Source organism: Homarus americanus, unplaced genomic scaffold (assembly GCF_018991925.1).
Source record: "Homarus americanus isolate GMGI-L3 unplaced genomic scaffold, GMGI_Hamer_2.0 scaffold25611, whole genome shotgun sequence".
Taxonomy (NCBI): domain Eukaryota; kingdom Metazoa; phylum Arthropoda; class Malacostraca; order Decapoda; family Nephropidae; genus Homarus; species Homarus americanus.
The window spans coordinates 170,726-185,000 of NW_024744272.1; the positions used below are offsets into that span (position 1 = coordinate 170,726).

At 44.0% G+C, this 14,275-nt stretch overlaps 1 protein-coding gene across 1 annotated transcript; it reads right to left on the bottom strand.

Annotated features, from left to right (window-relative positions):
* Nucleotides 1-878: 878 nt before the first annotated feature.
* On the bottom strand, nucleotides 879-1,334 carry LOC121877673 (keratin, type I cytoskeletal 9-like). Its single transcript, XM_042383492.1, has one exon. It carries the CDS (start codon nucleotides 1,332-1,334, stop codon nucleotides 879-881), a length of 456 nt encoding a protein of 151 aa, XP_042239426.1.
* Between the last annotated feature and the right edge of the window lie 12,941 nt (nucleotides 1,335-14,275).

The following is a 14,275-nucleotide window of genomic DNA, read 5'->3' on the forward strand; positions in this document are numbered from 1 at the left end:
ACATCACACCCTACACCCACACCTCCTCCATCCTTCCTCCCTCTCATCCGTCAATACACCTCAAACCAAATTACTACACCTGTAATTTATCACGTTAAGGTAATAAATACCTTGGGTGTTCCCCTCATCACTCACAATTTCCCTTCAGCGCCACCCTCAGTTCATGCCCTCACTCAAGGTATCCATTAACCTGTCAAAAGCAACCGTAGTATAAATCCCCCCATATTTATTACAGGTAAGAGAGAACACACCTGCTGAAACGCTCTGGCATTTAACTCTTTTATGTGTCACCGGTGATTTGAGAATAACATTTTATCTCTTATGTCAAGGTTTATGTGGGATTAATCTCGTGAAGGTTTGTGTGGCGCGATAGATTTATAATGTTTATTTTAATTTAGGTATGAGAGGTGATGGTGGGGAACAGACAGGCATGATATAATGGTTGCCCCTCGTGGACTGAGGATGGCCGGCCCTCGGGACACCTTGGCGTGAATTTGTTTAAGGTGTAAAAGCTGTCGCCAACACAACAACCACACACTAAGTTAACGAGTTGCATGACACAGTGTCGAGGAATAGTCCTAGAAAACCGGACAACTCGCCAACTGCATTGGCTAACCACTACCCCCGGACCCCGATTCACAAATCGAATTAACATCCAGGTTCTCAATTACTGCTGGGTAGACCGCTTCCTCCATACAATTAAGTTTGTTTAGTTAATCATAAAATCTTATTTGACGAGGCTTTATTTTTCAGTTAAAATTTATTGCCTCTGTCTCACCCCCACCAGGGACTTCCTCTCGTTACATTCATCTCCCGGGAGAGGATAAGTGGCGGCCTCTAGCGTAACCCTCTTTCTTCCTGCCCCGAGAACCCACCTCCTAGATGCCCCGAGAACCCACCTCCTTGTTGCCCTGAGAACCCACCTCCTTGTTGCTCCGAGAACCCACCTCCTTGTTGCCCTGAGAACCCACCTCCTTGTTGCCCCGAGAACCCACCTCCTTGTTGCCCCGAGAACCCACCTCCTTGTTGCCCCGAGAACCCACCTCCTTGTTGCCCCGAGAACCCACCTCCTTGTTGCACCGAGAACCCACCTCCTTGTTGCCCCGAGACCTACCTCCTTGTTGCCCCGAGAACCCACCTCCTTGTTGCCGGAGAACCCACCTCCTTGTTGCACCGAACCCACCTCCTTGTTGCCCCGAGAACCTACCTCCTTGTTGCCCCGAGAACCCACCTCCTTGTTGCACCGAGAACCCACCTCCTTGTTGCCCCGAGAACCCACCTCCTTGTTGCCCCGAGAACCTACCTCTTTGCTGCCCACCATCCATCACCTTCATGCGAGGATGGTGAGGCCTCCTCACGCTGACTGAAACACACCCCTGACCCAGAGAAGAATGCAGAGAGGAGAACCAAAATATCGATCTCCATAATAACGTAAAGGTAAGTCTCCTATCCATGGTTGACACACCCACATCCCGAGCCAGGAGAACAAGACGGCTCGGAGAACTTAGTAAGGATCTTTGTAACTGTATCCATACTTCTCAAGCTCACCTGTGCCTCCCCTGCCTGGTCTTCCTCCCTTAATGCCACAGAACGGAAACACCTAGAAAAAGTGCAGAAGAGGGCATGCAAGATTATTCTCTCGGTTCTCTCTGACCATCACCGCGACATCATCTACAAGTATGGATAGAAGCTTCTGCACCATCCTCGCCACCGGCTCCTACTTCCACCCGAGATCCCTCGTCCGCGAATTGCGATTCGACACCACAACCACATCCAGCCCATACGAGCACGTACTGATCGCTATAAGAACAGCCCAGTCACAACCATTGTAAAAAGAATCAACAGCTCGTAATCAATCATTGTTTTCACTTTTCACTCCCAGTCAATCTTACCTTTTTGCACTGTCACTGTTGTAATGCCCTGTAGTATAACCTTCTCCCCACCTCGTCATTATATATCATATTTGTATCACTTATGATACTTGTATATTAGTTGTCAATCAAGTGATCCATTCCCCAATTATGTAATTGTATATTTTCAGCCTTCTGGCTGCCATGCCATCACACACGCACACACACACACACGCACACACATACGCACACACACGCACACCTTTTCTATCTGTCGCTCTTAGTCTCTTTCTATATATCACTGTCTATCTATCTCTTTCGAGAGAGAGAGAGAGAGAGAGAGAGAGAGAGAGAGAGAGAGAGAGAGAGAGAAACCCTCCCCTCCGAGTCGATATAAGAATCATGAACACTACCTTAATGCAGTACCCTTGTTCTTCTCGTCCCCTGCCACTGTTCTCTCTCTCTCTCTCTCTCTCTCTCTCTCTCTCTCTCTCTCTCTCTACTCTGTCTGTCTCTATCTCCTACTCTCTCTCTGTCTACTTGTCTTCCCCCTATTTCTGTCTCTCCTTTTCTTCTGTATCTACCCCGTCTCTCCTACGTCTTCTCCTCATCCTCTACTATCTTCTCTTTGTGTCCTATCTCCCTATTTCTCATTTATATGTTTTCATTCATTCATGGTTTAGTCACTAGTCTCATTCATTCATGGGTTATTCACTAATAATGTCACTATTTATTTTATCAGATATCTGTAAGGTTTATTCAGTCTCTTTACTTAGTCTTCAGCGTTTGTACTGTACATTGAACACACACACACACACACACACACACACACACCACACACACACACACACACACACACACACACACACACACACACACACACACACGCACGCACACACACACACACACACACACACACACACACACACACACACACACACACACACACACACACACACACGCTACTCCCCCTTCCAGCCTATAGCCACCTTGACTAATCTATCGTCCACCTTCCCCTTGTCAATCACCACTTCACTAATCCATCTTTCTTGGACATTTCCTCGCCTCCTCCTCCCTTCCCATCCCTTCTTGCCTTTCAGCTGAAGTAAAAACTCTCAACCCTCTATCATTATCTCTCAATTCTAAGTTCTTTCACATTGTTTAACTTTGGATACTTGATTATACTTGATTATACCTGATTATATTTGATTGGTTGCTGTTTCTGTCACATTATTCTCTCAGGCAATGTGTTGTTTATGTCTACTTTCCCTGAGACAGTCTTCACTATCTCCTCCTCGTCCAGGTTATCTTCGCCACTAACTATTATGTTTCATCCATCTTAGGGCTTTTTTTTCCCTCATTTTTTCCCTTCATTATTCATTATGCTTTTCATTATGGCACCTTCCTTCTTAGTGTTTAGTCCCATGTGTCAACACCACTAGTCCCCCGCCCCCCCTCCAGGCTCAGGACCTCCCCACCAGCCTCTCCCATTGTCTGGAATTTAATCATCCTTGCCTCAAAATCCTCTTCATATTTTTCTCCGGAGTTAAAAGATTAATCCCTGGGAGCTCAAGAGGCGTCTAGCTAATCCCTTAAAAACATAAGGCAGCCACGTCCTAGTGAGGGCCAGCGGGGGCCCTCTGTCTTGAATCCCTAAAGTGGACCAACGCGATATATTGGCCTCTTCAGTTGTAGTCCACACCAAAATGTGTTGACATTACCAACACCAGGCGGCCACGAAAGAGGGACTCCACTAGCAGGACAAACAGGCCGCTGATAATGAAAAATTTTCCACCACATCCTTTCTCCCCCAAATATGTACTTGATTGCCCAAGAAAATGGTGTCTTTCATGGCGACAATTGCCTGTTGCAGCGACACAAAACAATTTTACAACAGTGTGGTGACTGTGATGAAATAAATTTAGTGTAGTTTTAGTTTGGCATCTCCTTAAAGAATTGATGAAACTCTAAGATAATTTCTATTCTCGTTTATTTATCATTAGAATCAGCGATTTTTTGTATCTAAGAAATATAGTCGTTGTGTGAGGTGGAGGAAGAAGCAGTGGCTGCCAGGACGGACGTACGGACGGTCACTGTTTACAACATTGTCTCGTGTGATGGCGGAGGAGAGGCGTTGCCATGGCGATTCACCAGTTTTAAAGGACACCAACTCTCATATCGTGTTTCTTATGACGACCGTGAGCGACACATGCACGAGGCGAGGATGCATTAAGATATTAAAAACAAGGAGGGAGATCTTACCTCACCTGCCGTGTCTCTCACACAATTACCTTTTATTCTGCTCCCTCACCTGGGTTTTTTTCACTCATTTTTAGTATTGTAAAGTGATGAAGTTATCTCTGATTCTTCCTTATCTCTTTCTCCTCTTAACTTTATTCTCTTCAATTAAGATAGTACTTCCTCACCAACTTCAAGCCAGTGTTGCATAATGTACTCATTTACTTTATAGATCGTAGCCTTAAACACACACACACACACACACACACACACACACACACACACACACACACACACACACACACACACAGCAGCGTTTCAACAACAGCCTAAACTCTCACTTAACCACCAACACGTTTTTCGTACGCACAACTATTTTCATCATTTATCTTGCCATAAAAATTACTTGCAGTATCACCGTCTTAAGCCACAGTTTCATTTAGAGGAAAATATAAGAAATCCACCGGGAAATTAAGTTAGTGTGAAAATAACTGGCCTGGGAAATCAAAATGGCTGGTCAACAGACGACACGGACGGAGGACGATCACGAACACTGACGTTCATTCACGAACTGAGTTGACGAATACACGAACAAAAATACAGGGTCAAAGGTCACTCAAGTATAAGACAGTAGTTCTGAGATGAGACATACAGTAAGACAACAATGATGGAGTTGTGTAAGGTTAACAAGAGTCAAACTGTATGTCTGGACCACCTAACCTAACCTAACCTGAGTAACGCAGACCAATAAACTCACCTGAAGACTTCCCCAAACAGTCACTAAGGGTGAGGTTACTACAGGAGTTACAGGAGGAAAACCTGATATGTCCTTCAGTTCACCTCACGAAGGAGCGGATACACGGTCCTCTACTCTGGACGGCAAATTTACCAGTAGTTGCCAGAGACCTATAGTAGCATTCGACTGTGCTACCAACGACTGACTCACTAATTAAAATCACTGACAACTAGAAACCATCCCAAATAGTGGCGCTGTTACTGTTAATTAAAGTAGACATTGCTGAAGACTCTCAAGTCATCATTTTCTTTAACCACTAAAAAACCTGTGATCGCACAAACCATTATGGTAGCAACACGAGGTCAATTTTGCCATGACTTGCCTGTGGACCTCATCACACCTTGACCAAACCTGCCACGTTTGGTTCACATCAGCAAACCCATTCTCGAATTCTTTTAGAGACACAGAGACAGACAGAGGACCGAAAAACATTACTCTGCCACCCGGGACAATAAATAAATAAATAAATAATGGCAAGGTCGACGACTACTTGAGTGAAAATATCACTGTGCAGCACGACACACCGTGAGAGACGACACAGACCAGCTCTCACCCTACTGTCTTACCAACCAAAGGAATCATGGATGAAAATTAACGAGAGTGACTTCCTAACCTAAACATTTCGATAGTGTTGGAAGGAAACGAGTGACTGAGAATATAACAACACTCGGGGATATATCGCGTGCTCGACTATCAGATAACTGTGGGAATTCTAGCTTATCTTTGTGTTGTATTGAAATTTTAATCTACTTACTGTTAAAGCGCCAGTGATGTGTTCGCCAGCACGGACGCTCGCTCAGACTGGCAGAAGACGACAAATGTCACACAACACAAACGATGGACCTGTGTGTTATGGGAATTTAGAAGCATTTAATAAAAAAAAGTTTAAAAACATGAGTCAAATACCTTAATATATATAGAGAGAAAGGGAGAAATTTGGATAATATGAGAGAGAAAAATAGAGAAAATAAGAAGGAAAGCGGAGAAAATGAGAGAAAAAGATGAAATCAGGAAAGAGAAAAAGTAGTAGAAATTGAGAAATAGAAAATTAAAACAATAAAGAAGTAATGAAAACGAAAGAGCTAAAGAGAGTGATGAGGAAAATGAAGATATAATAATACCATAAAAGAGAAAAAAGGAAGAAAAACTGTGTCAAGGAGATGAGGGTAGTGGGCCCACCTCTCTCCTTCGTCTCACAATAACAGGAGACTGAAGACCCAAGCCATTAGGTGAGGGAAGGCAGAGTTCATCTCCTGGTTAACCTGAAGGAAGTGCTGACGATTTACATTTATCACCCTTGCAATCTTAAACCACGCCCACCACGTCCCCCCCAGTCTTGAACCACACCCACCACCACCACAGTCTTGACCCCGTCCCCCACAGTCTTGAACCACGCCAACCACCACCACCACAGGATAAAGGTTATTCTACTCGCTCACGAAAATCCACGCTTCTGAAAAATGAAATTGTTTATAAACATCTCCTGCACCTACTCGTCTTGTGATGGTGAAAAACATGACTTTAAAGGTTTCCAAGTTAATGCAGCAACAAGAGAATGGAACAAGAGGCACTATATGAGAGGCTTCTCTGCCGCCATCACCACTCCCCCGCTCCTCAGTGTCACTTTGATGTTGTCACGGGAATGTGCTTTATATGTATAGGTATATTTAAATTTATATAACGTCTATAGGCCAAGCTTTCTCCTTATTCATGTGGGTTTTTTTCCTTTGTTTTTGCATCATTCCACATGACCCACTGCGCTTGGGACCCCATGGTGAGCCCAGCTCGGGTAGCGGCCATGGCCCATCCAGGGGAGAAGGTGCAGTGCTTGAGTTGCTTGGTAGCCAATGTATGCATGGGTCACTGAGAGTTGCCTAACAGTGGTACTTAAGAATTACTCCTACTTGACTACAGTACATCATCTTATTCTGCTGACATTCGCTACGTGATATTAACCCCTTCACTACGGGGACGCCATTTTTAATATTTAGCTGACGACAGATGATTTTATTCAGCACAGAGAGGACGCCATACAAGTGATGGAAGCAAAGGAGTGAGTGCCAGCCAAACACTTCCAGACAGAGAAACATTTACAGTAATATGAGATGATCGTTTTTCCATATTGTCTATAGACGCAAAACAGACACCAGTACATACACATATGGAACCTAAGAACATAATGCTGCTCATCTTCACTACAGTATGACTATATTGACTCTTTGTTACAGTTAATCAACAGGTACGAAAAAGATTGAAGCCAACGGGAAAAATAAAATACCTGCAGCTGTAGAAACAAAACAGGATTCTGCCTATTTTCCCTTATCTTGAGAACTAAAGAGTCTAATATATGGGGTACAAATGTGGTCCGCTTCCTGCTGGTGCTCCTGAACACATCATTATGATGGCTGGTCCGCCCCTCCTGCTGCCTGATTGACAACTGATGGCCAAATGAAATCGAGACTGTGGGCGACTCCGTCCAACCAATCACCACCAATCGGCAGAGTGTGGGCGTGGCTATTTTTACATTTTCATTATGAACAGACTGCAGTATATACGTCTATCACTGATTTTCAATGATGAGAGACGGGAAAAAATAACAATGAAAATATATTTACAGTTTCTTAAAGTGTTACGGGTGATGCAGATGGGTTCTCACCTCGCCGGGATCACCAACCACTCAACTGGAAATTCCCAGAGTGTCGCATCATTGTGTTGCTAATGCACATGTTGATATTCAGGCAGGGACAAGTCTGGGTGATGGTTGACTGATGTGACGTGAGATCGTGTGTGGTGAGGAGGTCTTCTAAGGTCAAACGTTAAGTGACAATATTATTTTACGCTGTCAATTAAGATAATTCAGGAATGAGCTTCGTGACCAGCTGGGCTTTATTACACTCAGGTGCCTCATTACCTTTGTGACTGTTGATTATTAACCTTCCAACAACCTCCAGTATAGATCCAGGCGCCAAGTATAGGGTTCACAACTGGCAGCCATGACATTGAATTTGAGTTCCTACACACTTCTGCATGGTGCTGGTGCGTCTGGTGTGGCAGAAAACATCGGCCGTGCTGGACACCGTCAACAAAATAGTTACTGGCAAAATACTGTCAGACCAACGTAAAAACAATTCCTTTCCCGTCACTTCAGAACAGCTGGTGGTGCAAAAAAAAAAGTTGAATTTTGTTAAATATAATAAAAAATAATAATATCAAGCAGAGTTGGTTGGTCTAGATAAAATCAACTTGATGTGTAATATAATGTTGCATTTTACTACAGGTAACGCCGTTGTTGTAGTTTTGTCGAGGTTTAAACTACGACTCCAATAATCCTGACAAATATTCCCCATACTTAAACGCAGCTCTAAGGCGAGTAGACAAGTTTCCTTCGTCACGATTTTCTCGCCGCTAGATGGCAGCTTCCAACCATAACGTAAACACCAAAGATGACGGTCAAGGAGTGTCTAACACGTTCTCAAGTGACCCATGACCCATGACCCCCTACAGTACAGCCCGTGTTTACCAGCTATACAAACGCTCTCTATATATAATGGTGAAGGAGATACAGATGATAGTGAAGGTGATATAGATAATGGTGAAGGAGACAATGGTGAGCGGGGCCAGCAAGGTGATCTACAGCTGCTCGCCCATCGGTCTCATAATCCAGTAACCTAACCTAACCTAACCTAACCTAACCTAACCTAACCTAACCTAACCAGACACGCTCCACAATGCTGACAAGATTGCTGTAATTTTAAATGTCATGGAATGTGGTGAGTCCATCGTTCTTTTCTCCCCCACCTCACCCCCCACAGCCCCCACCTCACCCCTCACGGCCCCCACTTCTCCCCTCATCACTCACAGTCCTCACCCTTCTCCCCTCAACCCCACAAGGACCCTCCCCTTCTCCCCTCACAGTCCCCATCCCTCTCCCCTCGCTCCTATTCATCAGTTCCCTTCCCCTCACTATTCATTAGCCCTCCCTTCTCCCCATCACCCCTCATCATTCCCCCTTTACCTCCCCCTATCTCACACCCCGTTTACCACACCCTCCTCTCTTCCTCCTCCTCGTCCAATTATCTTTTTCTTCATCTTCTTTACTCTCCCACCCCCTCACCCCACCTTTTCCAATTCCTCCTCCTCTACCTCCACCTTCCGTCATTCTTGTCCCTCCTCTTCCTCGCTCTCACTTCAGTGCTATTGTCCATTGACAGTATATAAACAGCGTGCTTTATTACTGTGTGTTGGGGGACCAGTCAAGCCTTGTGGAGGTTGTGTAATTTTGTTCCGTATTGTAAACCTCTCTCTCTCTCTCTCTTCTTGCCTCTGTTACCGTCCGTCTATCTATTTAAGCTTCTATCCGTACGTTCGACCTTCCTTCCGTCCATCAGACAGACAGACAGACAGGCAGGCAGACAGACAGACAGACAGATAGATAGATAGATAGATAGATAGATAGATAGATAGATAGATAGATAGATAGATAGATAGATAGATAGATAGATAGATAGATAGATAGATAGATAGATAGATAGATAGATAGATAGATAGATAGATAGATATAGATAGAGTTGTGTATAGATAGATAGATAGATAGATAGATAGATAGATAGATAGATAGAGGACAGACAGATAGATAGATAGATAGATAGATAGATAGATAGATAGATAGATAGATAGATAGATAGATAGATGCAGGGTAGCCAAGAGAAAGTAGCCAACACAGTGTTTTTCAGTGTTGTAATCCACCACTCAGAACTGTTTATTTACATATCAAAATCCTAACTGCTGAAACTATTTACAAATCACTTGTTTAATTCATGAAAAAATACGCCATTCTTGTCTTAACCTCAGACAATTTTATCAGAAAAAGAACAGTTTCATATAGTAGTCAATTATTTTTTTTTTCATCAGTCCTTTGACACTCTGACGCACCATAATAGAATCTGTTTTCTCTATCACGAGTTACCTGACACACCTCCTTACCTGTAATTACCAACATTATACTTTATCATCATAAACGACAAAGGAAATTATTATCACCTGGATTAAGAATAGTAAAGAAAGTTATGACTCGTTGCAGAGTTTAGTGAACCAGCTTGGGCGTCTTATCATGGGACATTAAAATATTTGAACAGGTTGGATGATATTGGGTCGATAATTTTCTTTTATAAACTGAATCATTTCCTCCCTAGTAAATTCTGTAGCACACACACACACACACACACACACACACACACACACACACGCACACATTGTAGCTAGAAGTAATGTCAGAATGTAAGGCTCTTGGATCCATCTTGGCGAACAAAGTTAATTATTCAAACTTTAATCCTATCCACTTTTGGAGGATCATCACTAATTCAGGGGATGATTTGGCTACACACTTGCTGTCTCACACACCCTCTGTCTCTCACTGTCTCACACACACCCTCTGTCTCTCACTGTCTCACATACCCTCTGTCTCTCACACACCCTCTGTCTCTCTTGTCTCACCCCCCTCTCTCTCTCACTGTCTCACACACCCTCTGTCTCTGCTGTCTCCCCACCCTCTGTCTCTCACTGTCTCACACCCTCTGTCTCTCTGTCTCACCTCTGTCTCTCACTGTCTCCACACCCTCTGTCTCACTGTCTCACACACCTCTGTCTCTCCACACCTCTGTCTCTCACTGTCTCACACCCTCTGTCTCTCCACTGCCTCCCACACACCCTCTGTCTCTCCCTTGTCTCACACCCCTCCTGTCTCTCACTGTCTCCCACACCCCCTCTGTCTCTCAATGTCTCCACACACCTCTGTCTCTCACTGTCTCACACACACCCTCTGTCTCTCACTGTCCACACACACCCTCTGTCTCTCACTGTCTCACACACCCTCTGTCTCTCAGTGTCTCACACACCCTCTGTCTCTCACTGTCTCACCCTCTGTCTCTACTGTCTCACACACCCCTCTGTCTCTCACTGTCTCACACACCCTCTGTCTCTCACTGTCTCACACACCCTCTGTCTCTCACTGTCTCACACACCCTCTGTCTCTCACTGTCTCACACACCCTCTGTCTCTCACTGTCTCACACACCCTCTGTCTCTCACCCACTCACTGTCTCTCACACCCTGTCTATCACTTGGGTTCTGGCGTCACCTTAGAAGTGGCTCTGATTCACACTGTATAATCACTAGATTTTTCCTCAATCATGTTACACCTGCCGAGAACTCCTGCCGAGGACACCTGACACGAGACCAAAGCTTCACAATAAAGAATCTGTTCAACAAGATTTAATCAGTCTCCATTACTTAGTGTTCCTCCCTATCTTGGTGTGGATTTATTGATAACTATAATAAGATCAGTCTGTGTTAGTTTGAATCATCAGTAAGAGGTTAAGTTTGTCTACATTACACCGTCTGTATTGACTTGAAGCCTGTGGGTGTTAGAAAAGTAATTTGACTATGGCGTTAATTAAGGTCTAAACTACCTTCTTTATCTTGCCAATATCTTAAACTTACTTGACGTCATTATCCAGCCTGGTACTGACGTGTACTTGTTGCTGATGTTGATAATATTTAAGTCAGTTCTAAAAATATTCTTGAGTATTTAGTGATGTTTTTTTTTTGAAAGAAGTGGAAATTGGTTGGGAATGTTGTTATAACTAGGAATGAGGAGTGATGGTGGAGGAGGGAGGAAGGAGGTGATGAGTGAAGGAGGAGGAATGAGGTGATGGTGGAAGGAGGAGGAAGACAGTGATGGTGGAGGAGGGAGGAAGGAGGTGATGGTGGAGAGGAGGAGGAGGAAGGAGGAGTGATGAGTGGAGGGAGAAGGAGGTGATGGTGGAAGGAGGGAGGAAGGAGGAGTGATGGTGGAGAGGGAGGGAGGAAGAGGGTGATGGTGGAGGGAGGGAGGAAGGAGTGATGACAGTGGAGGGGAGGAGGAAGGAGAGTGACGGTGGAGGAGGGAGGAACGGTGATGGTGGATGGGGGGAGGGAGCAGTGATGGTGGAGGAGGAGGAAGGAGGTGATGAGTGGAGGAGGGAGGAAGGAGGAGTGATGAGTGGAGAGGGAGGAGGTGATGGTGGAGGAGGGAGGAGAGAGAGGGTGATGGTGGAGGAGGGAGGAAGGAGGGTGATGGTGGAGGAGGGAGGAAGGAGGGTGATGGTGGAGGGAGGGAGGAAGGAGGGTGATGGTGGAGGAGGGAGGAGGGTGATGGTGGAGGGGAGGGAGGAAGAGGGGTGATGGAGGAGGGAGGAAGGAGGAGGTGATGGTGGAGGGGAGGAGGAAGGAGTGATGGTGGAGGGGGGAGGAAGGAGGGTGATGGTGGAGGAGGAGGAAGAGGGTGATGGTGGAGGGAGGAGGAAGACGGTGATGGTGGAGGAGGGAGGAAGGAGGTGATGGTGGAGGGAGGAGAAGGAGGAGTGATGGTGGAGGAGGGAGGAAGAAGGGTGAAGTGGAGGGAGGAGGAGAGAGGTGATGGTGGAGGGAGGGAGGAAGGAGGGTGATGGTGGAGGGGGGAGGAAGACGGTGATGGTGGAGGGAGGGAGGAAGGAGGGTGATGGTGGAGGGGGGAGGAAGGAGAGTGACGGTGGAGGGAGGGAAGGAGAAAGGTGATTTAGTATAATTATTATACTCAGGACCTTCTTCTAAACTTGCTAATTTCTTCCGTACATAACAAATGGATCTCTCTTGATGTCTACGAGTTGATGTCTCGTGTATGATGATCTAATTCAGGAGAAGACGCTTCAACGCCTTTCTAGATGAAGCACAGTAATACATCCGAACATCAACGTCTCCGGTATAGGCTGGGAGTCTGGCCTACTGTACTTTAGTTTTGATCAAGTATTTGTACGCTTTCGGCTGTGTGTGTGTTAGGTTACTCTTGGTTCATCTCCTGTACTCGTGACAGACGTAAACACCCCGCCTACACCACAGTCACCTTGGCGCACTCTTCTTGGAATTTTGCTAAATTTTGTTCATCCTGACTCTGTGTCCAAGGTAATATTTTGCAACGTCAAAGCGAACTTACATACGACATTTTTACCTCGTTTATGATAGTTATTGAAACGAAGGAAAAATATGACAGATGGCGTAAAACACCCGGAAATATGATAAATGGTCCTGTACAGTACAGTGTGGTGATGTGAGGGAAGTATTATAATGCCTTCACATAATATATCTTTTTTTTATAACCTACCATTTGTGAGATACAGATATGATAATGATTTAGCAAATATTCCGAGTGAGGTCCACTTACTTTTTCGCTCCCTAGGCCCCATTGTGGGTCGTTGACCTGTGCCCGGGTGGGCTAATCCCTGTAAAAATATAAAATATAAAAATGTGTAACTTACCTCCTGGATATATATATATATATATATATATATATATAGATATATATGTTTTAAATTTCATAAAAATTGTCGCTGGAAATATGTTGAAATAGAAATATGAAATACAAATAAAAACAAATAACACAATATATACACGGTCTCTACACATCACAATGGATAGGTTCTATTGTTTTGCTCTTCAGTGTATGTGCGTGTGTATATACAATAAATACTGAACATTAAAACATTAAATTATTAATTGCAAAATTAACTACATTTAACAATAAAAGAAAACAGAACAAGCATAAGCAAATTATCATAACCTAATACTGAACCAAAGAAGAATATATATATATATATATATATATATATATATATATATATATATATATATATATATATATATATATATATATATATATATATATATATATATATATATATATATATATATAGATAGCAAGTGTGTCACCCACCATGACCAGTGTGAAGCAATGTGAAGGGGTCATGGGTGATCAGTATTGGCTGGTGGTGTAGGTCAGGAGAAACTGTTGTGGTTCAGGTTGTTTTGACAGTAGTTAGTTGGTTATGAAGGAAACAACTACTGTCAATACCACTTGGCCTGACGACATGACCTGACCACCAGTACTGACCACCCATGACCCCTTCGCACTCCTGCTTCTCTCTATATCATGTATATTCATCTTTGGTTCAGTATTAGGTTAAGAGCTTCTGCTAATGTTTGTGTTGTTGCTATTATTACTATTTTATGTTTGAGATTGGATGATGACCAGAGATATTGTGGAAACGTTACCGAATAAATATTTTGGTGCTGTTGTTCATACTACACTGCACCAGAGGAAAGTCTATTACAGTATTACTATAACATTATACACCTAAAGTATACACCGTAATTAACTCGGAATTCCTCTTAGGTTACTGTAGGTTAGGTTAGGTTAGGTTAGGTTAGGTTAGGTTAGGCTAGGTTAGGTTAGGTTAGGTTAGGTTAGGTGACGTTGTGAATCTGTATGCGTGAAATCTAATTTTTCCTCGCGGTGTTGTCAAAAGCCGTCAGCGTAAACA